Source organism: Coregonus lavaretus (genome assembly GCF_964263955.1).
Source record: "Coregonus lavaretus genome assembly, chromosome: 15".
In the NCBI taxonomy this organism is placed as follows: Eukaryota; Metazoa; Chordata; class Actinopteri; order Salmoniformes; family Salmonidae; genus Coregonus; species Coregonus lavaretus.
The window spans coordinates 2,281,935-2,308,546 of record NC_140002.1 but is presented as its reverse complement, the minus strand read 5'-3'; the positions used below and the strand labels follow the sequence as shown (position 1 = coordinate 2,308,546).

The 26,612-nt window shown below is 43.5% G+C and overlaps 2 protein-coding genes across 4 annotated transcripts in view; both read left to right on the top strand.

Annotated features, from left to right (window-relative positions):
* The first annotated feature begins 242 nt into the window (after positions 1-242).
* LOC311142436 (deoxycytidine kinase 2) lies at positions 243-8,846 on the top strand. Its single transcript, XM_084178082.1, has 7 exons — positions 243-399; positions 3,360-3,475; positions 3,599-3,792; positions 3,921-4,068; positions 4,299-4,414; positions 7,252-7,351; positions 7,470-8,846. The coding sequence occupies exons 1-7, from the start codon at positions 306-308 to the stop codon at positions 7,494-7,496; spliced, it is 795 nt and encodes a 264-aa protein (XP_084034208.1). The 5' UTR covers positions 243-305; the 3' UTR covers positions 7,497-8,846.
* Positions 8,847-10,393: 1,547 nt separating this feature from the next.
* LOC311142810 (ankyrin repeat and KH domain-containing protein 1-like) overlaps positions 10,394-26,612 on the top strand; it is a 38,935-nt gene continuing 22,716 nt past the window's right edge. Inside the window, exons 1-8 of one of the 3 annotated variants that reach the window (XM_084178499.1) lie at positions 10,394-10,750; positions 21,062-21,215; positions 23,089-23,245; positions 25,130-25,277; positions 25,493-25,640; positions 25,769-26,002; positions 26,179-26,273; positions 26,370-26,607. In XM_084178499.1, the coding sequence (XP_084034625.1) occupies positions 10,475-10,750; positions 21,062-21,215; positions 23,089-23,245; positions 25,130-25,277; positions 25,493-25,640; positions 25,769-26,002; positions 26,179-26,273; positions 26,370-26,607 (1,450 nt within the window). In that variant the 5' untranslated portion in view covers positions 10,394-10,474. Of the gene's footprint in view, positions 10,751-21,061; positions 21,216-21,243; positions 22,055-22,452; positions 23,246-25,114; positions 25,278-25,492; positions 25,641-25,768; positions 26,003-26,178; positions 26,274-26,369; positions 26,608-26,612 lie in introns of those variants that run through there. The other 2 variants (XM_084178498.1, XM_084178500.1) reach the window with 2 other exon arrangements.

The following is a 26,612-nucleotide window of genomic DNA, read 5'->3' as shown; positions in this document are numbered from 1 at the left end:
CTCAATGGAGAGCATTTCCATTGAGGATTTTCAGTGTATTGAGTATTCACGGCTTTAATGCACCAGAAGACTGTTAATGTACTACATGGAGCTTGAAGAATACTTGTAGTTCGGTGTCTTGTGGGTCATGTAGTATTGAAGCTTTGGTCCACCCCCGGAAGTAGTATATCCTCTTGGCGTTAAATTTGATCTGACTATCGCGCCATTCTGCTCCTGTCTCTTTTGGGCTCTCTGCAGTAACTTGGCTATCTAGGTTTTGAGTTTATAACTAGCTAAATAATTTAGCCAATACCTCATTATTTATAATGGCAACACCTCCAAAGAGAATATGTTCAAGTCCCAGATTTGACAACAGTTTTGAGAAAAGAACTAAGAAGATATCCATTGAAGGAAACATTGGTGAGTTTGCTCAGCCAGCTGGCTACAAATTTAGCTAGCTATCTATACACTTTAACTTATCTGAGAGCTAGCTATCGATCTATTTCTAAAATTAGATAAGTTAGTTAACTACCTATGTGGATGTTAAACCTCCAAGATGTGTGGTCTGATTTTACTCAACCAATCCCGCCGAATCGACAGCACATAACATTATGTTCTGTTCATTGTAAACGGAGGTATTGGCGCCAAAACAATACATTAGGTCAATCTTTGCCTGCATTTCATTCCTCCTAAATACTTAACGTTAACTAGCTTACTATCTAGTTAGCTAACTTTTATTTGTACTTTCCCCCCTTTCACGACATGACTTTTTACCTCGCTACCAAGTTAACTTAGTTGTAATGGCCAAGTTAGCTAATTTGATAGACTGCCAAAAAATATCTACACTAGCTAGGTTTCCATCCAATTATCGACAGATTTTAATGCAAATATTCTCAAATCTGCATAAAAACAATATGAGCATTTCCCACGAGATGCTTCCATCAAATTGACTCGTTGCGCACAAAAGGCTGTAAAAAGACGTTTTGCAGTAAAATGTCCATGTACCGACTAAAGAATACATGCTAAATGGGTTTTCCATCGCATTTTCAACTCTACTGATGGGTTTCTTACAACAGATATTGTGTTATATAGTGTGTACCTACTCTTGTATTGGCATGTGCGCTCTAGCCAGCAGGTCCAGTTCGGGTCGGGTATAGGTTGCGGGTAAACGGCATCCAAGGATCGATGATTATTTCACCAGAATAAGACCCTCGATATTTATTGGAAAAGCGCATCAGGCTCATTCATTACCTTGCACTTTCACCACCCTGTGAAGTTAATTTATTTAATCTGTAGCCTAATAAACTGCATGATTTCCCGAGGACCACACAGGTCATCGCGTGACTCCCAAGTTTAATTCCATATGATAGTTATGTCAATATTTGCGCATAACGTTTACACCGCTTTTTCGCACAACTTTTGAAAGAGGTTTGAACTGAGAATCTTGTAAATACAACTGAGTTACAAGCAGTGGTGGAAAAAGTAACCAATTGTCATACTTGAGTAAAAGTAATGATACCTTAATAGAAAATGACTCAAGTGAAAGTCACCCAGTAAAATACTACTTGAGTAAAAGTAGTAGGTCAGATAACATTTGTTTTATAAAACATTTAGTTGAATGAGCAATATAAACAAAAACATTGGAACAGACTGTTTATGTTGCCCTTGGGGCAGAAATTTATATTTGGGTTAAGATCATTTTGGTGCCCTAAGGGCGGACTTCAAGCACTGAAGGTAATACAAAAAAGTATGTACTGCCCTAGGGGCAACCATGGACTTATGGTCATTTCCATGCAAAAGGACCCATGAGCAACAACATGTGAAGTTCATAGGAGCATGTCAAATTGCTCCTATGAGCTAAGTCTATACTATATATTTTACAAATTAAGAGATATATATATATATATTGCATTACATTTCCACCTGAAAAATTTGGATTAGGCAAAGGCTTTCATTTCTGGTCAAACAGATGGAAAAGGGGTCTTAGAAAATATCCACCAGAAAAAGTCTTAAAAGGTTTTAGAAATACATCAAAACACAATGTTGAAGTGAAGACCCCTGCCAACTAATATCAACACATATTTAGTTATGAAGAAATGTTTCTGCCTGTAAGAAACGTTGCCTTGTGCCTTGAAATTCCATTACCAAAAACCTTAGATATTTTCTAATTTGTCTCCCTCATGTGGAGGGAGGATAATGAAAGTTCACAGAAATAACAAGTAGACCTATCAATTAGTTAGTGTTTTTACTGATATCAATTTTGATTATGAATTCTTGAGTGATTTAAAACTCTTAAATTCCATTACCAAATCGGTAAAGGAATTTCCAAAAAAGATGTAGTGGAATTTCTGCAATTGAATTGGCTACAATGGAAAATCATAGTCACAAACCACAGTTGGGTTCACAAGTTTGGACAGTACAGTAAAGAAGTATAGTTCAGTACAGTACACAGAAGAGCACACTAGATGGGTGGGCGTATAACACAAACGTTTAGCAACCCAAAGGGAGTTCGAATCTCATCACGGACAACTTTAGTATTTTAGCTAATTAGCAACTTTTCAACTACTTAATACTTTTTAGCTACATTGCAACCACTTAGCATGTTAGCTAACCCTAACTTTAACCCTTTTAACTAACTCCTAAACTTAACCCTAACCATTAGCCTAGCTAATGTTAGCCAGCTAGCCACCTAGCTAGAATTTGTAACATATCATATGGTTAGCAAATTCGTAACTTTGTACGTTTTGAAAAATCGTAACATACGAAATCAGTGATGGACATCCACAAATTAATACATACCATATGAAACGTAACATATCATACTAAATGGCATGTCTCGTATTTACGTACAGAATTGATTTAGGATACATCACCATGAAAGAATTGCCCTTATCTAAATTATATCCTATGGTTATCGTCACCCAAACTAACATTTACTGGCATATTTGAGACCTAGCTATCTATCTCTATTTTATGATTCAACATTAGTAAAAGGTAGCTATCTGTTTAGGCAGCTAGTTCAGAGATATTGTCACATTTGTCTGAGTACTTTAATGCAATAACTTGTAACTCAATGTTTTATTTACAAGATTCTCAGTTCAAACCTCTGCCCTGTTTTTAAAAGTTTTGTATCTCTTAAACTCTGCCCATTGACCTTTTAGAAACCAATCGGATTTGTTCTGCCCTAAACCAATCAGATTCTTTCTGCCCTTATGGGCTTTGGGTTCTCGTGAGCTAGCTATGCATGTCTTCAATGCAGTTCTTGCTAGCAGAACTGCAGTGAGAATTATTATGGTTAACTAGCTAACTTGTCTTATGTCTTGTTTTCCTAGTAATGTTATATTGGGATACTGCTTTAAAGGCGTTTATGTGTGTTGCAGCTGCAGGGAAGTCAACATTTGTGCACATTTTAGAAAAATCTTCAGAAGAATGGGAGGTCATACCGGAGCCCATTGGGAAGTGGTGCAACGTTCAAAACACTGACAATGAGTATGAGGTAACTACATGTTATGTCCCATACATAATGTTACGTAAAGTTATATCCCATTTTTAAGTTCATGTGAGTCACAACGTTGGACAATTAGTCCTCTGCTTGACAATTCTGTGATCCCTCTTCCAGGAGCTCAGCACATCTCAGAAGAGTGGAGGCAACCTGCTGCAGATGCTGTATGACAAACCTAGCCGCTGGTCCTACACATTCCAGAGTTACGCCTGCCTGAGTCGTGTGCGTGCTCAGCTGCAGCCGCCTTCTGCAAAGTTGCAACAGGCAGAGAAACCTGTCCAGTTCTTTGAGCGCTCTGTTTACAGTGACAGGTGTGTACCCGTCTGGTGGTTGATTGGTTAGTTGGAAAATCAGAAAACGACCTGAGATAACCTGTGGTAATGGCACGAGTGTCTGTCTTATTCCACTGAGTCTGTCTTGTTATGTGACTCTTTGCCAGGTATGTATTTGCCTCCAACCTATTTGAGTCTGGGGACTTGAATGAGACCGAATGGGCTATTTACCAAGACTGGCACGGTTGGCTGCTCTCTCAGTTTGAGTCTCAAATTGAGCTGGATGCCATGATCTACCTTCGGGCTGACCCACAGGTGAGTAAAGCCATTACACCCTCAGGTCACAAGTGTTTGAACTTCAAACTGTTTGGCTGTCAGATGACTTTTCTGTTGTTGTTTTTTTACACAGCCACGTGCTTAAGGATTTAATTTTCAGCCTTGAGGATTTAATTTTCAGTCTTACATTATACTGAAGTGCTTACATGGTTTTATATATTTCGGCCTGGTACAGAAACTGACCCAAACATTTCATGTCTTTGTTTCAGAGATGTATGCAGAGGCTGCACCTCCGGGGACGGGAGGAAGAACAAGGAATTCCAATCGAGTATCTGGAGAAACTGCACTACAAGCATGAGTGCTGGCTGCACCACCGCAGTACTCAGTAAGTGTTCACCCATTTACACGTACAGTGCATTCAGAAAGTATTCAGACCCCTTGACTTTTTCCACATTTTGTTACGTTACAGCCTTATTCTAAAATGGATTAAATTGTTTTTTCCCCCCCTCAATCTACACACACAATACCCCCATAATGGCAAAGGTAAAAAATGTTTTGTGTGCAAATGTATACAAAAACAATCACATTTACATAAGTATTCAGACCCTTTACTAAGTACTTTGTTGATGCACCTTTCGCAGCGATTACGCCTCGAGTCTTCTTGGGTATGACACTACACGCTTGGCACACCTGTATTTGGGGTATTTCTCCCATTCTCGGAAGGTCGGATGGGGAGCGTCGCAGCACAGCTATTTTCAGGTCTCTCCAGAGATGTTCGATCGGGTTCAAGACCGGGCTCTGGCTGGGCCACTCGAGGACATTCAGAGACTTGTCCCGAAGCCATTCCGGTGTTGTCTCGGCTGTGTTCTTAGGGTCATTGTCCTGTTGGAAGGTGAACCTTCGCCCCAGTCTGAGGTCCTGAGCGCTCGGGAGCAGGTTTTCATCAAGGATCTCTCTGTACTTTGCTCCGTTCATCTTTCCCTCGATCCTGACTAGTCTCCCAGTCCCTGCCGCTGAAAAACATCCCTAAAGCATGATGTTGCCACCACCATGCTTCACCGTAGGGATGGTGCCAGATTTCCTCCAGACGTGACGCTTGGCATTCAGGCCAAAGAGTTCAATCTTGGTTTTATCAGACCAGAGAATCTTGTTTCTCATGGTCTGAGAGTCCTTAAGGTGCCTTTTGGCAAACTCCAAGTGGGCTGTCATGTGCCTTTTACTGAGGAGTGGCTTCCGTCTGGCCACTCTACCATAAAGGCCTGAATGGTGGAGTGCTGTGGAGATGGTTGTCCTTCTGGAAGGTTCTCCCATCTCCACAAAGGAACTCTAGAGCTCTATCAGAGTGAACATCAGGTTGTTGGTCACCTCCCTGACCAAGGCCCTTCTCCCCCGATTGTTCAGTTTGGTCAGGCGGCCAGCTCTAGGAAGAGTCTTGGTGGTTCCAAATTTCTTCCATTTAAGAATGATGGCGGCCACAGTGTTCTTGGGGACCTTCAATGCTGCAGACATTTTTTGGTACCTTTCCCCCAGATCTGTGCTTCGACACAATCCTGTCTTGGAGCTCTACGGACAATTCCTTCTACCTCATGACTTGTTTTTTGCTCTGACATGCACTGTCAACTGTGGGACCTTTATATAGACAGGTGTGTGTGCCTTTTCCAAAACTCGTCCAATAAATTGAATTTACCACAGGTGGACTCCAATCAAGTTGTAGAACCATCTCAAGGATGATTAATGGAAACAGGATGCACCTGAGCTCAATTTCGAGTCTCATAGCAAAGGGTCTGAATAGTTGTGTAAATAAGGTATTTCTGTTTTCTATTTGTAATCAATCTATTATTTTTTTTACCTGTTTTCACTTTGTCATTATGGGGTATTGTGTGTACATTGAGGCAAAACATTTTATTTAATCCATTTTAGAATAAGGCTGTAACGTAACAAAATGTGGAAAAAGGGTCTGAATACTTTTCGAATGCACTGTATGGATTTCACATGACTGGGAATAAAGATATGCATCTGTTGGTCACCGATACCTTAAAAAAAGGTAGGGGTGTGGATCAGAAAACCAGCCAGTATCTGGTGAGACCACCATTTGCTTCATGCAGCGAGACACATCTCCTTTGCATAGAGTTGATCAGGCCGTCGATTGTGGCCTATGGAATGTTGTCCAACTCCTCTTCAATGGCTGTGTGAAGTTGCTAGATATTGGAGGGAACTGGAACACGCTGACGGACACGTCGATCCAGAGCATCCCAAACATGCTCAATGGGTGACATGTCTGGTGAGTATGCAAAGCCATGGAAGAACTGGGACATTTTCAGCTTCCGGGAATTGTGTACAGATCCTTGCGACATGGGGCCGTGCATTATCATGCTGAAACGTGAGGTGATGGTGGCGGATGAATGGCACGACAATGGGCCTCAGGATCTCGTCACGGTATCTCTGTGCATTCAAACTGCCATTGATTAAATGCAATTGTGTTCGTTGTCCATAGCTTATGCCTGCCCATAGAATAACCCTGCCACCACCATGGGGCACTCAGTTCACAACGTTGACATCAGCAAACCGCTCGCCCACATGACGCCATACACGTGGTCTGCGGTTGTGAGGCTGGTTGGATGTACTGCCAAATTCTCTAAAACAACTTTGGAGGCGGCTTATGGTAGAGAAATGAACATTCAATTATCTGGCAACAGCTCTGGTGGACATTCCTGTAGTCAGCATGCCAACTGCACGCTCCCTCAACTTGATACATCTGTGGCATTGTGTTGTGTGACAAAACTACACATTTTAGAGTGGCCTTTTATTGTCTCCAGCACAATGTGCACTTGTGTAATGATCATGCTGTTTAATCAGCTTGTTGATATGCCACACCTTTCAGATGGATGGATTATCTTGGCAAATGAGAAATGCTCACTAACAGGAATGCAAACTAATTTGTGCACAATTTGAGAGAAATAAGCTTTTTGTGCATATGGAACATTTCTGGGATCTTTTATTTCAGCTCATGAAACATGGGAACAACACTTTACATGTTGCGTTTTTGTTGAGTGTATTTTAACCAATATGCAACTTGTGTTGATGTCTGTGCTGGTGTTAGACTATCATGTCAACTTCTGTCCCATTTTGGCAGCACAGATGAGTGGTTTCTTTGTCAAGGTGCTGGCATTACTAGCAATTTGGGAATGTTATCAGTGTAATATTGTTTCCTGCTTCTTTTAGACTAGACTTTGAGTACCTGAAAGATATCCCCATCCTGGTCCTGGATGTTAATGATGACTTCAAGAATGATCGAATCAAGCAAGAAGCTGTGCTGGACAAGGTCAGTGTTGGTTTGCGCTTGCATCTTCAAGAGATTGCTTAGTTCACCCCAAATCAGAATTTCTCAGGGCTTACATGTGCATTTTTTTATTTATTTTTAAATCCATGTTTCCACACAGGTCAGAGAATTCCTCAGCACGCTGTGAGCTGGAAAGGATACCGATGCTACAGACTGCACCATTCCTGACAGCCTATATCAACTTCCATTCCTCAAAGAATACACTAGGTCTCTGGTCCTCCATGCCTAAGACAATACTGGCAGAGATAAGATTTGGCTATTTTCTAACTAATTTCATGCCATTCTCATTTTGCCATTGGGTGGAGAGAAATGTTGGCAGTTTTAATGACATCTGAGTTTGAGTGACTTACAAAATCAATTGGGGCCCTCCGGTTGGTAATTTGACCATGATTACTGCAAGATTACATAGCTGGTAGACTAATTTACCAATCTAAAAACTGTTAGATGACATTGGCTCATTGAGTGACTGTCAGTTACTGACATACAGTAAGAGGAGAAACTGCTGATGCAAACCAACCACATTTTGAAATTGCACCTTGTGTATGCTACTATTCTAACTCTCAAGAGTAAGTTGAGACCCCGACTGAGTTCCTAAAAAAATAACATTTTATCCACGGGCCTATAATAGGGGGCCGCCAGTTTCCCATCCCTGGTCTGGAGACTGAAGATGATAAGTTGAACAGGTGTGTTAGTGCTGAGGTAAAACAAAACCTGCATACAGCAGTAGGACTAGGTGGTTGGACACCTGCCTTACCGACTACACCAGCTGTCTGTCATTCAGACCAGAGATTAATTGGGATTTTTAAATACATTTACCTGCTCATGACAGTTTGTATACTTGAAAATTATGATTTTAGGGTTGCCAGATTTAGGTTGAACTATGTATTTTTAATGTGGTGTGTAAAATGTGCTGTGTGCTTGTTTTTAATGTAGTCAGTTTATAGACTTTTAAATGTATTTATATTTTTGTGATTACATTAACACATGTTATATATATATCTATATATAATCTATATCTGTTGCTGGACACAGATTAAGCCTAGTCCTTGACTAAAATGTATTTCAATGGAGATTCTCAATAGAGAATGCTTGCTAGTCCAGGACTAGGTTTGATCTGTACCTGGGAAACCAGAACCAGGAGTTCCTGCAGGATCTTACTCTGACCGCATTTTTGTTTCAGAAAGATTTGGTAACACCACCAGAATGTCATTGTTCATTAAGTGTAAGGTCCCCTCCTATGCCTGTTTTTAGTCTGATTTGAATCACTAAACTTTCACTTCACAAGTGATGCATGTGTCAATTTTAGATTAAACTGCTCTTTCTTACAGAGCCACATGATGTGCAGTACATCTGTGGCAGGTGGCTGTCGTTTCGTTCAAAATGTTTAGATCCATACATGAGTTTTACTTTGTGTTACCTTTTTTGTGTAAGTAATGTTGCTGTGATTTAAATATACCACTTACAATTTGTTGTTTGATGGCAGTTACATATTTGTTCCTGAAATAAATTATCAAACATCATTGTGAATGTTATATTCATATTGCCCTATAAAAAAAAAAGTTTAATGATAAAATGCTCACAGCCTCAGGTATGATTGAAAAAGGGTTTGTGCTAGAGGAAAGCATTAGACCAGGTGGCGTGACTGAGGATATTCAATAAGTAGTGGCCATCCAGCACACATGATAATGTATACCTGTGACACAGATGAGGTGTTTGCTTACAGCTGCTATTGGATTCATTAAAGGGGCAATCCGGGGGTTGAAACAACAGTGGATTCCACGCACCTCTGTCACAAATGTGACCACTCAAATTCATAGGCAGTGCTATGGATGCATGGACTGACTATCCAAGATAGTACCATTTTTAAGCATGTTTTGAGGCTGTACAGTGTTTGTTTACATTTGCAGTGTTTACAAACATTGGAGGAAAACAAGCTTATATTGTGGGTTCTGATGGGGTACCACAGCTACACTAAGCTCGAGGCATTTATAAGTTATATTCTTCAATAATCATTGAGTATATCATTAATGTATGTCCAAAAATGGCGGGGCAGATTGCTTATATGGGAAATCCCGTTTGATATCTTCCTGCCCCACCATCCTTAGCCGCGTCCCATATGCCAACCTCATCAATGGCGTTTGGAAATGGTTTTATGGTCTAATAAAAGTGGCTTGGCTCTGAGAGATTGAGTTGAAATGTGTAGTTGACATTTGTACATTTATTGACAGACTGACATGAAACTGGGACTATAGTGGCCACTTACTGTTGCATTGCCTAAGTATCCCTGAAAAGTCTATTGGCAAAGATCTAACTCGAATCCTAAATTGCTAAATACATGTTTGGACTTATAAATTAATGATATATGCCCATTGATTTTTGAAGCATATAATTGATAAATTCCCGATGAGCTTAGTTCAACTGTCGTACACCATCATAACCCAACATATAACCTTGTTTTACACCCAATGTTTGTAAACAATGTAAACGTAAACACTATAGCCTCAAAACATGGTATAAACTATAATGTTGATATCATGGATGGCTGGTCCTTGCATCCATACCTCTGTCTATGAATTTGAAAGTGGTTACATTTATCCAGGCCCATCCTTCAGCTTTGTACCTAAACTGAGGCGGGTGTCGTATTGTTATTGTTTCAATTAAGGATTTCTAAATTTGATAACACTGCAATTCATTATTACTAAATGCAAGGATAGGCGGATCACGGAGGTGACACTTTTTGTGACAGACGTGCAAGTGTCCAATGATCTTCCAAATATTCCGTTTCAATTCGTTCTCGTAAACCTACCTTGACGTCGCGTGCTTTCCGCTGACAAGCATCTATTCTAGCCAACGATATGTTGGTATTGTATTTTCCTGACCAATAATATGCATGGATTCTGAATAGAGGCGGGTTAAGAGAGAACTAGAGCGAAGTACGATAGGTTGTTAGAAAGTTAATGGCTTGGAGGAAAAATACACTCTTCTCGCTTCAGGAGAGTTTAAGGATTTTTCTGAAGTATAAACATAATTACTAAAATACCAACAACCCCAAAGAAAGTTTAAGACAATAGTGCGTCTATTAGATTACAAAATACTAAGGAAAGTATGCAGGATGCAGTAGCCGGGACGGCAATGCTGACGGACGGCTTCGAGGACGAGATTGACTCTGTGACTCCGCGCTCCTCTGCTGTAGGAATGGGGGTTGGAGCCACACCAGGAGCCGGACTCGGGGGCTTAGGGATTGGTGTTGGTGGAAAGAAAGTCCGCTTGTTTGGCGAGGCTGGTGGGCCTGCAGCTGACAGGCTTGATTTCAAACTCGCTGCGGCCGCAGTGCTTTCCTCCGGCCCTGGATCTGCCAGCGACGACGATGAGGTATCTGAGGTAAACCACTCATGCTAGCTAAGCTAACCCAGCGAAACTGGACAAGATTCATGTTAGTTAACGTTGCCTAATCCCGTCTCTTTCGACGATATCATGAACCCTCATTCCTTTCTTGTATCAACAAAAATATCAGCCAGAAGTCTTGTATTTTGGCGGATTGTTTGTAGAGTCATGTGGCGAGTAAGCTAGTAACATATTCAGCAATTTGTCATATTATGAGCAGTATTTTGGCAGAGGCTTCGATTTAGGCCTAACGTAGTGGCAGCACATACAGCGGCGCCATCAACTGCTAAAGTTAGCTAGCTAGTGAAATGTTGCTAGGTAGTAAGGGTAGCTAGCTAGTTGGGGTTAACCTGTTTATAGGACAAACTGGTAAGTTGTTTTGAACAGGTAACTTGGTGAAGACAAATGTTTCTAGTGTTAGATATGGTAACTGGCATTTAATCATGCATTCACTTGTTCATTGTCACCTCAGTTGTCTATTTGGCTCTAACGTTGTTTAACTAGCCAGCTGGCTAGGCACATTCGCCCTCATCTTTGAATAGCAAACTAATTAACGTTAGTTAGCAGGTCCTCTTAACTTGACACGCAGTTTTATGAATTTCTATAGGTACTTCGCCAGGGTTGATGGCACACTTCCCAAACACAACACGGCTTGATGTGTAATGTTTGTTAGAAGCATGGTGCCGAGCTGTCAGTCAAGATGTTTACTGGAGTGATGATGTAACATAATTCAGCAAAGGGTTTAGAAATGCCCCAGTGATCAAATCCAACATGACATTTCAGAGTTAGCTAATTCTTAACTCTACCTATTCTAAAATGACTAATCTCATATGTAGGATAAAGTAATGTTCAGGCGAGAGACACTCACACTTTGATTCACATTGGAATGGGTACCTTTTCATGGTGATGAGCAAAATTAAATTGGCTGAATATTTTATTCCAATGTTATTTTCCCTTCTTTGCACTACACCAGAGTCGTATCTATAGACATTGTAAATGACTGCTCTCAGACCTTGATGATCATTGGAAATCTGAAGGAGTGCCTGACCAGTTTGAAGAGGGTTTTGGAATAGGATGATGGACCTCTGCCACCTGGTTCCTCTGTGTGTTCTCACTCACACTCGCTTCAAGGGAATTTAAACATTTCTTTGTTAACAAAATTACTTTTCTCTTTTTCCTCAATTTGGTATTTAAGTTAGTCAGCTTTTGGTCACAGAAATGTTTGAGAAATACATTTTTTCAATCAGCTGTTAATTAAATCACCTATGAAAAGAAGTGATGTCAGAATAGTTTAGACACACACACATCATCGAGACGCACAGAAAAAAAAAAGTACATACATACACCAAGACACACACTCAGACACAGAGGTTGCTGTTTCCCGGAGCTGCATATGATTCCTCCCCTTTCTGTATACAGGACAAGGGTGTCTGTTGCCTTGCATAGCTCATAACGGGTGCCACTTCCTCCCGTTGGGTTGATGGTATTTTGGTTTGAATTTAGGGGTGTAATAGAGTGGGAGGGGTTAGCAGGGTATAGTTACCAGCACTGCCCCAGGTAGACACGCCATTAGTCTGCATTCTTAGATCAGGCAGCCATTTAAAGTCCCTGGCTGCCACACAAGCTGTTTATTAGGGCTGTGAAGATACCATTTTTGCACTATCTTTTTCAAGGGCAAAAAAATGAAAACACTAAGCAGACCAAACTATTTGGTCCTTTAAAAACCTGCTGTATGTAAAATATTGGTTGCTAGAGCTTGGAAAATAAATGTGAATCTGGATGACAACATAATGTTTGTTTCCAACATTAGGGCTGTTTTCCTAAAGAAGTTAAATCGGCTTTGTTTTGTTTCCTTGCTACGATACTAACGAGTATGTGACAAATAAAATGTGATTTTATTTGATGACACCTTATTAGTAACCCAACCCATACAGATTTATTTTATTTATGTATTTTTTGGGGGGGTATTTTACCCTCTTTTTCTCCCCCATTTCGTGGTATCCAATTGGTAGTTACAGTCTTGTCCCATCGCTACAACTCCCGTACGGACACGGGAGAGGCGAAGGTCGAGAGTCATGCGTCCTCCGAAACACAACCCAACCTATCCACACTGCTTCTTGACACAGTGCCCGCTTAAACCGGAAGCCAGCCGCACCAATGTGCTGGAGGAAACACCGTACACCTGGCGCGTGCACTGCGCCCGGGCCCGCCACAGGAGTCGCTAGTGCGCAATGGGACAAGGACATCCCTGCCAGCCAAACCCTCCCCTACCCTGGACGGCGCTGGGCCAATTGTGCGCCGCCCCATGGGTCTCCCGGTTGCAGCCGGCTGCGACAGAGCCTGGAATCTAACCAGGATCTCTAGTGGCACAGCTAGCACTGCGATGCAGTATAACCCATACAGATTTCTATGTCAAAATAATTATAATACGAAGACGCTCATGATTTTACAGTGCCACTTTTGGGGCTTCCTTCCCTGTTTGTGTTGGAGAGTAAAGGCAGATTGACTGGGATTATTCAAGGTCCCTTGACCACAGGATGTTTTACTCTTTAATACCCTGTGAATGTATTAGTTAGCACTCCCAAAATGTACACAGACACACATGCACACATTTCCATTGAAGCTTTAAATGCTGTAGCAGCTCAGTGCTGTACTGTGAGTGTGGCTGAGCGTCAGGGGTCGACTATTGGACAGGAGATACTTAGTTACCGGTGCCGTGTACAACAGAAGTTATTGCTGTCGTAAGTCTTCCCCTCATTGTTATTTATGTGTGTGTTTTTGTGGACTCTGACTTGCAGGTAAAGTCTCGTCACAGTTCACTGTACTAGTTGATGTTTCCTTTTTCCGTGAGGTTCACATGGGTGTGAGTCAGAGATTAGATGGCATAAGTAAGTATGTATCGGGTAATTGTAGAGGAAAACATTATGCATTTAGAAAAATAATGTACAGTGAGAGAAAAAAGTATTTCATTCCCTGCTGATTTTGTACGTTTGCCCACTGACAAAGACATGATCAGTCTAATTTTAATGGTAGGTTTATTTGAACAGTGAGAGAACAACAACAAAAAATCCAGAAAAACGCATGTAAAATTTTTTATAAATTGATTTGCATTTTAATGAGGGAAATAAGTATTTGACCCCTCTGCAAAACATGACTTAGTACTTGGTGGCAAAACCCTTGTTGGCAATCACAGAGGTCAGACGTTTCTTGTAGTTGGCCACCAGCTTTGCACACATCTCAGGAGGGATTTTGTTCCACTCCTCTTTGCAGATCTTCTCCAAGTCATTAAGGTTTCGAGGCTGACGTTTGGCAACTCGAACCTTCAGCTCCCTCCAGATTTTCTATGGGATTAAGGTCTGGAGACTGGCTAGGCCACTCCAGGACCTTAATGTCCTTCTTCTTGAGCCACTCCTTTGTTGCCTTGGCCGTGTGTTTTGGGTCATTGTCATGCTGGAATACCCATCCATGACCCATTTTCAATGCCCTGGCTGTGGGAAGGAGGTTCTCACCCAAGATTTGACGGTACATGGCCCCGTCCATCGTCCCTTTGATGCTGTGAAGATGTCCTGTCCCCTTAGCAGAAAAACACCCCCAAAGCATAATGTTTCCACCTCCATGTTTGACGGTGGGGCTGGCGTTCTTGGGGTCATAGGCAGCATTCCTCCTCCTCCAAACACAGTGAGTTGAGTTGATGCCAAAGAGCTCAATTTTGGTCTCATCTGACCACAACACTTTCACCCAGTTCTCCTCTGAATCATTCAGATGTTCATTGGCAAACTTCAGACGGGCCTGTATAGGTGCTTTCTTGAGCAGGGGGACTTTGTGGGCGCTGCAGGATTTCAGTCCTTCAAGGCGTAGTGTGTTACCAATTGTTTTCTTGGTGACTATGGTCCCAGCTGCCTTGAGATCATTGACAAGATCCTCCCGTGTAGTTCTGGGCTGATTCCTCACCGTTCTCATGTTCATTGCAACTCCACGAGGTGAGATCTTGTATGGAGCCCCAGGCAGAGGGAGATTGACAATTATTTTGTGTTTCTTCCATTCAAATACTTATTTCTCTCATTAAAATACAAATCAATTTATAACATTTTTGACATGCGTTTTTCTGGATTCTTTTGTTATTCTGTCTCTCACTGTTCAAATAAACCTACCATTAAAATTATAGACTGATCATCTCTTTGTCAGTGGGCAAATGTACAAAATCAGCAGGGGATCAAATACTTTTTTCCCTCACTGTACCCAATGGCATGATTGTGTGCGAGTAACCATGTTTCCATCCACATTTCTTATGCAAGTAAAGTCCTACTGTACGGTTAAAAAAGGAGAAAGACAAACACGACCGCAGTGATGGAAAAAGGTACAATTTTATAAATGCTGTTCGTTCGACATGGTGGGATCTTTTTGTGTTGGTAGAATTATGCAAGAAAAATGTGGTGGAAACGCCTTCATGCGTAAATATTTATATAATAACCATCATATCGAAGTAAACTTGGGGAAACCATGCAGTTTTATTAGGCTACTGATGAAATAAGTTACGGTGAACTTCACAGGGTGGTGAAAATGCACGGTGATGAGCTTGATGCTCCTCTCCAATAAACATTGAGTGTCTTATTCTGGTGACACGATGATAGATGCTTGACTGCCATTAGACAAATATAAATATTCGCTCTCATTCTTTCTCATCCATAATAATCTCATGTAGACTAGCCTACCCGCACTTAATCTGCGAGCTGTTGGCTAGAGTGCACGTGCCTTGGCTAGAGTGCACGTGCCTTGGCTAGAGTGCACGTGCCTTGGCTAGAGTGCACGTGCCTTGGCTAGAGTGCACGTGCCTTGGCTAGAGTGCACGTGCCTTGGCTAGAGTGCACGTGCCTAGATCAGAATAATCACATTTTCTATTTAACGTAACAGTTTTTGTCTAAAACTATCGGTTAGAGTTGAAAATGCGACGGAAACGCATTTAACTTTAGATTTTTATTAGGTACATGAAAACCTTAAGCGAAAAAGTCCATTTTGTGTGCGCTGTCATCACACACTGATTTTTATCCGCAACATGTCCGTTTGGAAAGACCACTGGTGGGAAAATGCAGATATTATCATTATGCAGATTTTAGAATATTCACATGAAAATCTGTCGCCAATTGGATGGAAACCTGGCTAGTGACGCCAACATTTAGATTTTTTTGGGGTTTGTTGTTATTCTTAAATCTTAAGTATTGTAACTAACAACCTTAGCTAACAAGATTAGGAATGAAAAGCCAGTTTAGTGGTGGAATGTCATTTTATTTCCTCATTGTGCTCCAGCTGAGAGGAGTTGTCAGAAGTGCAGGACATTTTGGCAGAAGTGGGATTTGACCAAGGAAACTAGCCAGTTTGTAGGGAGCGATGATGTCATGTTTGGTGAAAGTTATTCATCATCTTTACATTATTTATTTAATAAACGTGTTCTATGATTTAGTTTCCCCTCACCAGCATTACCCACAATATCCTTGCAGACTAAGTGTAATGTAGGAGATAATGTACAGGCTCCATCTCTTTCTCTGTCCCTCCCTGCACCTCTCACACACACACATACAGATGCATGGATGAGGTAATGAGTCACTTGTTTGTACGAGGCCTCCTGTCTCGCGCTCTTGGTCAGACACACACCCTGAGATGGACACACAAATCTAATTTTATTTTTCACATGCTTCGTAAACAACAGGTGTAGACTGACAGTGAAATGCATATTTACAAGTCCTTTTCCAACGATGCAGAGTTAAAGATACGTTTTTTAATAAACAATAGAAGTAATGACATGAGGAATAAATACACAGTGAAAAAGAACATGGCTAAATACAGGGAGTACGCAGTCGACGTGCAGGGGTACGAGATAATTGAGCGACGTGCAGGGGTACGAGATAATTGAGGTAGATATGTACATACAACCAGTCTGTACATACAGTTGAAGTCGGAAGTTTACATACACCTTAGCCAAATACATTTAAACTCAGTTTTTCACAATTCCTGACATTTAATCCTAGTAAAAAATTCCATGTCTTAGGTCAGTTAGGATCACCTGTAGGCCTCCTGTAGCTCAGTTGATAGAGCATGACGCTTGCAACGCCAGGGTTGTGGGTTCGATTCCCACGGGGGGGCCAGTATGAAAAATGTATGCACTCACTAACTGTAAGTCGCTCTGGATAAATGACTAAAATGTAAATGTAAATTTTAAGAATGTGAAATGTCAGAATAATTGTAGAGAATGATTTCTTTCAGCTTTTATTTATTTCATCACATTCCTGGTGGGTCAGAAGTTTACATACACTCAATTAGTATTTGGTAACATTGCCTTTAAATTGTTTAACTTGGGTCAAACGTTTCGGGTAGCCTTCCACAAGCGTCCCACAATAAGTTGGGTGAATTTTGGCCCATTCCTCCTAACAGAGCTGGTGTAACTGAGTCAGGTTTGTAGGCCTCCTTGCTCGCACACGCCTTTTCAGTTATGCGCACACATTTTCTATAGGATTGAGGTCAGGGCTTTGTGATGGCCACTCCAATACCTTGACTTTGTTGTCCTTAAGCCATTTTGCCACAACTTTGGAAGTATGCTTGGGGTCATTGTCCATTTAGAAGACCCATTTGCGACCAAGCTTTAACTTCCTGATGGATGTCTTGAGATGTTGCTTCAATATATCCACATAATTTTCCTTCCTCATGATGCCATCTATTTTGTGAAGTGCACCAGTCCCTCCTGCAGCAAAGCACCCCCACAGCATGATTCTGCCACCCCTGTGCGTCACGCTTGGGATGGTGTTCTTTGGCTTGCAAGTAACCCCCTTTTTCCTCCAAACATAACGATGGTCATTATGGTCAAACAGTTCTATTTTTGTTTCATCAGACCAGAGGACATTTCTCCAAAAAGTACGATCTTTGTCCCCATGTGTAGTTGCAAACCGTAGTCTGGCTTTTTTATGGAGGTTTTGGAGCAGTGGCTTCTTCCTTGCTGAGCGGTCTTTCAGGTTATGTCAATATAGGACTCGTTTTACTGTGGATATAGATACTTTTGTACCTGTTTCCTCCAGAATCTTCACAAGGTCCTTTGCTGTTGTTCTGGGATTGATTTGCACTTTTCGCACCAAAGTACGTTAATCTCTAGGAGACAGAACGCGTATCCTTCCTGAGCGGTACGACGGCTGTGTGGTCCCGTGGTGTTTATACTTGCGTACTATTGTTTATACAGATGAACGTGGTACCTTCAGGCGTTTGGAAATTGCTCCCAAGAATGAACCAGACTTGTGGAGGTCTACAGTTTTTTTCTGAGGTCTTGGCTGATATCTTTTGATTTTCCCATGATGTCAAGCAAAGAGGCACTGAGTTTGAAGGTAGGCCTTGAAATACATCCACAGGTACACCTCCAATTGACTCAAATGATGTCAATTAGCCTATCAGAAGCTTCTAAAGCCATGGCATCATTTTCTGGAATTTTCCAAGCTGTTTAAAGGCACAGTCAACTTAGTGTATGTAAACTTCTGACCCACTGGTATTGTGATACAGTGAATTATAAATGGAATAATCTGTCTGTAAACAATTGTTGGAAAAATTACTTGTGTCATGCACAAAGTATATGTCCTAACTGACTTGCCAAAACTATAGGTTGTTAACAAGACATTTGTGGAGTGGTTGAAAAACAAGTTTTAATGACTCCAACCTAAGTGTATGTAAACTTCCGACTTCAACTGTATGGGTAAAAGACACACCCACTCGCCCGGAGAGAGACGCTCCTCCCCCTCGCCCGGAGAGAGACGCTCCTCCCCCTCGCCCGGAGAGAGACGCTCTCGCCCGGAGACAGACGCTCCCCAACCCCCAGATACCCTCCCCTCCCCCGGAGACAGACGCTCCCCTGAGCTGGAGCACTGAGCAATTCCAGCCATTCTGCGACCTCCGCACAGAGAAATACCCCGGTATGGTTTCATTTACATTCACCGCAGTCGTTTTATTCTTTTGCTCTGAAAGAAAAATGGAAATGGAGAGTTGACCACACCCTCCTTCGCTCCCTCCGACAGTTCAGTTAATCGGCTCTGTTCTTTTGGCGGAGCCTCAGGTCCATTTGCGCTGGTGACGCTTGCTAATATCGGGCAGCTATCGAGTTGTCAGTTGTCCAGTCTGTAAAGAACATTTTGTAGGATATTGTACGGTTGGGTACGTCTGTGTTACTGAACAGATTGTGCTTCGTGAGCGGCTTTGTCTGCTGTTGTTCCCGTGATCCAACACACCGCTGTGTCCCTGGATGGTGACCGACCGTGATGGCTGGAAGGTATTGGCACGCTCTGGTGCGCTTCTGCCCTGTAGGCCCTGACACGGCTGATGGACAGAGGCAGCCTGCTGGGTGTCCTGCCCAGTGCAGGAAGTCCTGCCCTGTGGGCCGTAAGGCAGGTGTATGGAGGTCACAGGGAGGGAAGGGGAAATGTGCTGATCAGCTCATCTTGGCGCTTAATGTAATTCAACCAAGGCTCCGGGCCTAAGCACTGTGCTGCTCCGTCTCCAGGCAATATGCTAGATGGGGGTGGAGCTTGGGGATTTTAAAAAACGTAGTCACTGGTGCCCTCGTGCGAATTACTAGGCTATACCTGCTTGTGTCGTCACAAAATGGGCCTGCCCATGCCTCTGTCAGAATATGCAAAAATATTTGTAATTTTTACCTGTGATCACATGATCTACACTGAGTGTACAATACATTTAGGAACACCTTCCTACTATTGAGTTGCATCCCCTTTTGCCCTCAGAACAGCCTCAATTTGTCGTCATGGACTCTACATGGTGTCGAAAGCATTCCACAGGAATGCTGGCCCTCGTTGACTCCAATGCTTCCCACGGTTGTGTCAAGTTGTCTGGATGTCCATTGGGTGGTGGACCGTTCTTCATACACACGGGAAACTGTTGAGCGTGAAAAACCCAGCAGCGTTGCAGTTCTTGACACAAACCGGTGCACCTGGCACCTACTACCATACCCTGTTCAAAGGCACTTCAATCTTTTGTCTTGCCCATTCATCCTCTGAATGGCACACATACACAATCCATGTCTCAATTGTCTCAAGGCTTAAAAATCCTTATTTAACCTGTCTCCTCCACTTCATCTACACTGATTTTGAAGTGGATTTAACAAGTGACATCAATAAGGGATCGTAGCTTTCACCTGGATAGTAAATGGGCATTTCAATGTCATAGCTTTAGCCGGTGGTAACTTGTGCAATAGAAACCAGCTGGAATGCGGTTTTAACCAATCAGCATTCAGGATTAGACCCACCCGTTGTATAATTAAGTGATAATGCCCGAGAAGTCTGTGTTTGGAGGATATATTGCCAATGAATCCTCAACACCTGCTTCGAGGGCATTATCACTTTTATACAACGGGTTACCAACATACTCAAATAATGATTTACATATTTTAATTAACATTATTTTATTGAATTTATTAATACTATTTCATCCTTCCACAAGATATAGTCCCGACACAAATCTAGGGTTGCTGCCCAAGCCGGCTGGTCGTTCGTTCTATTGGTTTGGTTGCCAGAGACGCGACCCAGTCGTTAAGTCTTTTTGTTCTGTATCTATGGACAAGAGTGTGCAAAGCTGACATCAAGGCAAAGGGTGGCTATTTGAAGAATCTCAAATATAAAATATATTTAGATTTTTGTTCAACACTTTATTTTTTTTGGTTACTACATGATTCCATATGTGTTATTTCATAGTTTTGATGTCTTCACTATTATTCTACAATATAGAAAATAGTAAAAATAAAGAAAAACCCTTGAATGAGTAGGTGTTCTTAAACCTTTGACCGGTAGTGTATATCCATAAAAATTATTATGCTGATTCATGATTTCGACTGGCTGAGGAAAGCTTCCTGCCTGTCTGTCTCATCCCGACTCCCAACACATTCATCTAGATGCTTTTGATAGTGGAGATCAAGTTTATAAATTGCCTGGCTGGGCTGATGAGACAGTGGATTGCGCAGTCAGATGGAATGGAGTAAATAGGCATTTTAACTTCATAGATTTAGCAGGTGGTAACTTGTGGAATAGGCACTGGCTGGAATGCGGTTTTAACCAATCAGCATTCAGGATTAGACCCACCCGTTGTATAAAGTACTGTATAATAGGAAGCACTATTGTAATAATCATATTTTTAAAAAATACATTTTTTACATATCAGCTTATGAGAACAATGACTCCATAAGGCGATGGGTTTCTCCCAGCAACTATCTTGAGCAAAATCAACATCAGCATGCTTCCTAACTTTTTCTCTTCTCTTTCTCCTTTTCTCTAGGTGGAGTCCTTCATATTAGACCAGGAAGACCTGGACAACCCCATGCTAAAGACGGCATCAGAGCTGCTCCTGTCCAGCGCTGCCGACGGAGCTGATCTCAGAACAGTGGACCCAGAAACACAAGCCAGACTGGAGGCTCTGTTGGAAGCAGCCGGTACGTGTCGTAGCACCATCGTGTGACCCCCTTCACCTGGTTTTATGAATGCCCCTGTTTTCAGACCTGCCAACGTGTAGCCTACTGACATGCCCACTTTGCATTTGAAATCATGTTAAATTACAAAGATGATACATGCTAAGGCTGCCTCAGTCCTGTTCTCTGTATCGAATAGCACTGCAGCTCTTTTTGGACTGTTTGAATGCTGAAAGCTGCTTGAAACTCCGCCCAATATAGTATCAATGCTTAATTTAGGCCTACAATTTCGGTGCATTTTAGTTTGTACTTGTTTCTGTTCCTACCACTGTGCTGGGACATGACCCTGTAGGTGTGTAGAGATGGCACAGTGCCAGGGAGAAATACCTGCATACCAAACGCTAGTGCTCAAAATAGATGCTCAAATCCCTGCTGCGCTACAACCTGCGTTTATTTTTTACTTTGCTTTGCATATAGTTGTGTTTTGGTTTTTGTAGTCCAGCTGCTTCCCATGTTGGATTGTCTATGGGGGGGGGATACTGATCAATTACAGTGATCAGTAAAGTTGACTGCAGGGTACTCACAGGCTAAGTGTTGCAAGGCAATTATTCAACAGGCCACAACTCTCTCTCAGGCCTCAGTTGAGCTAAGCTGAACCCGCCCATCAAAGCACTTAACCTTGCTCTGTATAGATAGAGCTGCATTGCTGCCTCTAGAGAAAGAGAAGCTTTCTGAAACAAAGAAAGAAGTCCATGCGTCTGATTTGATGTGCATGAAGCTGTGGATGGATGGATGGATGGATGGTGTGGTGTGCAGGTAGGCATGCAGCATATTAACCAGGTCCCAGCCAGCCAGCCAGCCAGGTCCCAGCCAGCCAGCCAGCCAGGTCCCAGCCAGCCAGCCAGCCAGGTCCCAGCCAGCCAGCCAGCCAGGTCCCAGCCAGCCAGGTCCCAGCCAGCCAGGTCCCAGCCAGCCAGCCAGCCAGCCAGCCAGGTCCCAGCCAGCCAGGTCCCAGCCAGCCAGCCAGCCAGTTCCCAGCCAGCCAGTTCCCAGCCAGCCAGTTCCCAGCCAGCCAGCCAGCCAGTTCCCAGCCAGCCAGCCAGCCAGCCAGTTCCCAGCCAGCCAGCCAGCCAGCCAGCCAGCCAGTTCCCAGCCAGCCAGCCAGCCAGTTCCCAGCCAGCCAGCCAGCCAGTTCCCAGCCAGCCAGCCAGCCAGCCAGTTCCCAGCCAGCCAGCCAGCCAGGTCCCAGCCAGCCAGCCAGTCAGTGCAGGGCGAGTTGATACAGGCTAGCCCAGCCCATGAGATGGTAGGTAGCTAGGCTCGCTGGGGCACCACGGGGAAGATGAACATGAACAATGGATATCGATAGAGCAGCAACAGTTCCTATCATGACTCAACACTGGCCTTTAGTACACTGTGTTTCTGTACATGTCTGCCTCCCGTCTATTGTTGTCTGTGTGTAACTGTTTGCATGTCTGAGTGATTGTGTTTGTCAGTTCCTCTCTGTGTGTGCGCACTTCCACCTCTGTGTAACCAACCACGTGGCGCATGCAGTGTTTATTTTTTTGCATATCGTAGGTAATATTGGACTCATGCTCCTGTTCGTAAACCTCGACGTTGGCTGATCGACAGGCTCTCTTCCATTGATCCAGTTATTATACACACACACTTACTCAGTCATGTGTTCAGGTTCCCCCATTGATATGTTTCCTCAACATTGTGTTCACCACTTGATAAAACAGACAATGTGTTCTCTTTACACCTGTTGCATATTTTAAACATGGACTAACGTGTGTATGTGTGTGTGTGTTTGCCTGGCACTAACCGTGTATGCGTTTGTGGTCACTGTGGCTGTGACGTGAATGCTGGTGTGGGTCTGACCCTGGATCCTCTGAAGGCATTGGTAAACTGTCCACTGCCGATGGTGAGGCCTTTGCGGATCCAGAGGTGCTACGCCGCCTGACTTCGTCCGTGAGCTGTGCGCTGGACGAGGCCGCCGCCGCTCTCACACGCATGAGGGCCGAAAACACACTCAACGCCAGCCAGGCAGACAAGTATGTATCTCCTCTGCTCTAGACCAATCATCCGCATCCCTCTCATACCCCACAGGTGCAGCACATCTTATTCAGGGATCCTCCCTCACACCAGTCTTGTCTAGGCCATATGTTTCCTTTGGACATGTTGTGCTTTCTTTGAGTTAGCTTGAACATCTGACAATTCCTTAGGTGAGAATTTTATTTTTATTTATCCGTTATTTAACTAGGCAAGTCAGTTAAGATCAAATTCTTATTTACAATGACGGCCTACACCGGCCAAACCCGGACGACGCTGGGCCAATTGTGCGCCGCCCTATGGGACTTCCAATCACGGCAGGTTGTGATACAGCCTGGAATCGAACCAGGTGGTCTGTAGTGACGCCTCAAGCACTGAGATGCAGTGCCTTAGCCCGCTGCGCCACTCAAAGGAGAAAAAAATCATAATCCTATCATTTTACAGTGTTACATAACACTAGTATGTGAGAACAATGTTTTTTGTGAACCTAATGTTTCATTTTGTCGTTTTAATAAGGTTGGTAGCAACGTGTGAAAATAGTTGTGGAAATCTGTTGCAGCTCAAGTCGACTTCAAGCCCATAATGCAATGCTCTCTATGGGCTGGCCTGCCAGATAGGTAGCTAGTTAGCAAACATAGCTACACACAATAATAACAAAGTCAATAGCAGCATGTGAAGTAGCTAGTTAGTGCAGTTTGTTTAGGCGATTTTACAGCTATCAATTTAGGAGTCTGCAATCTCACCTGCAGATCGATGTGCTTCACAGAGTGCAATCTGACATTTGCAACGGCACAATGCAAAGCACCCTGTATTGTAGAGGCAGACAAATAGGAGAAAGGTGATGGGCCCTCTGTTAAATTACACATTTCTCGAGGTAGGAATATTGCTAAAATATTTATCAATGGCTCATTTCTAGAGAAGACAACCTCCCACATTATGACATCGGCCAGTATTGAAATCGGATGTGTTATTACTGTACTGTTGGAGCTAGGAACACAAGCATTTCGCTGCACCCGCAATAACATCTGCTAAATATGTGTGTGCGACCAATAAACATGTTTGATTTGTATGATAGAGGTTTTCGCGATCTTAAAGTCGTATTGCGATTAACTTCCAGTGTAGTGAAAGCGGCTTTATCGCAATGCCACATCATACCAGCCGAATTTCTGCCTGCTTGAATGGCAATATCTCTGATGCACATGAAAACATGAATTGACCCAGGGAATCGATAGAACATCGCTCAGAGATGCACAAAAACAATATAACATAAAAAATGGGTCAGTCTTTAGTTTAACTGTTCTTTCTCCTGACCTTTCTATTAAGGCTGTAGTTTTTTTATTTTTTTATTTATTTAACTAGGCAAGTCAGTTAAGAACAAATTCTTATTTACAATGACGGCCTACACCGGCCAAACCCGGATGACGCTGGGCCAATTGTGCGCCGCCCTATGGGACTCCCAATCACGGCCAGATTGTGATACAGCCTGGAATCGAACCAGGGTCTGTAGTGACGCCTCAAGCACTGAGATGCAGTGCCTTAGACCGCTGCACCACTTAAATCACAGTGGTAGATAGCTGGTGCTCTAAATAACTCCCATGATTCATTGATGATGCTTTGTGCTCTACTGTCCTCTCAGATTTGATCAAACTAACACTGTTTTACTGAAATGCTTAAAGGAGCCGTATTGGGTCAAAGGCCGTTCATGAAATGTACAACTCTGCCCCGAGTGAGGCATTTTGTTTTAACCTTCATGGAGTGTGACAGTTTGAGTGACAGTGTGACACACAGTGTGAATTGTGACAACGCTGTTCAACCTGCTGACCTTTTTGATGCTTTGGCCTGCGCAGCCACAGTCCCAGTAATTGTAGCAGTCTGGTTATTTTCAGCCGTAGCTTGGCGGAGGCGTGCTCGGACGGGGACGTCAACGCTGTGAGGAAGCTGCTGGATGAGGGGCGGAGCGTCAACGAACACACGGAGGAGGGAGAGAGTCTGCTCTGCCTAGCCTGCTCTGCTGGGTACTATGAACTTGCACAGGTAGACCGAACACTCAGACACAGACACAGACACACACTGGTCTGTAACCACTCACAGTATACTGCTAACATTGTTCTGCCTTTCTGTCATCCAGTTCCGTCCAGTTCTGTAATCAAATGTAGTTGTATATCCAAATGTTGCAGAGCCAACCTGATCCTCTGTGGTTGTGTTTTGGATGTCTGTTTAAAACACTGATGATACCTGTCCTCCTGCAGGTCTTGCTGGCCATGCACGCTAACGTTGAAGATCGGGGCATCAAGGGCGACATCACAGCCCTCATGGCAGCAGCCAGCGGAAGCTACGTAGACATAGTCAAACTGCTGCTGGTACATGGGGCTGACGTCAACGCACAGTCCTCCACAGGTAAACACACGTCAAATACCACTAGGTTCTGTTACAGAGACCAGACACCATCTCATCATTATCACACCTGTTTACATAGATCTGCTGCTATGAATGTCCACAAACACCGATGCTCTGTCCCCGTCTAGGTAACACAGCGCTGACGTACGCTTGTGCGGGTGGCTTCCTGGACGTGGTGAAAGTGCTGCTGAAGGAAGGCGCCAACATCGAGGACCACAACGAGAACGGCCACACACCTCTAATGGAGGCGGCCAGCGCGGGACACGTGGAGGTGGCCCGGGTGCTCCTGGAGTACGGGGCTGGAATCAACACGCACTCCAACGAGTTCAAGGAAAGTGCACTTACGCTGGCCTGCTACAAAGGTGCGTCCTGGACAATGAACCCTAACCCTTACCCATGCACCAGAGACATCCGGGGGTCTTTATCCAGAAATCAGTGACTCAAGTGATCCACTTATGTTGACAAACGGTATGTGAAACAGGAAATGTAACTGTAGGGAAGAAGCACCCAGAGTTGTTCCTCTTGTCCCCCAACACAGGGCACCTGGACATGGTGCGCTTCCTGTTAGATGCTGGGGCTGACCAGGAGCACAAGACCGACGAGATGCACACAGCACTCATGGAGGCTTGTATGGTGAGACAGACCGACAGACAGACACACAGACAGACAGACAACACTATTAAATTGAAGGTGCAGTATGACTGACGATGACCTCTGCCCCCTCTTCAGGACGGGCATGTGGAGGTGGCGCGGCTGCTGTTGGACAGCGGGGCGCAGGTCAACATGCCCGCTGACTCTTTCGAGTCTCCGCTGACGCTGGCGGCCTGTGGGGGCCATGTAGAGCTGGCTGCCCTGCTGATGGAGAGGGGCGCCAACCTGGAGGAAGTCAACGACGAGGGATACACTCCACTCATGGAAGCTGCACGAGAGGGTCACGAGGAGATGGTGGCACTGCTTTTGGCACAAGGTATG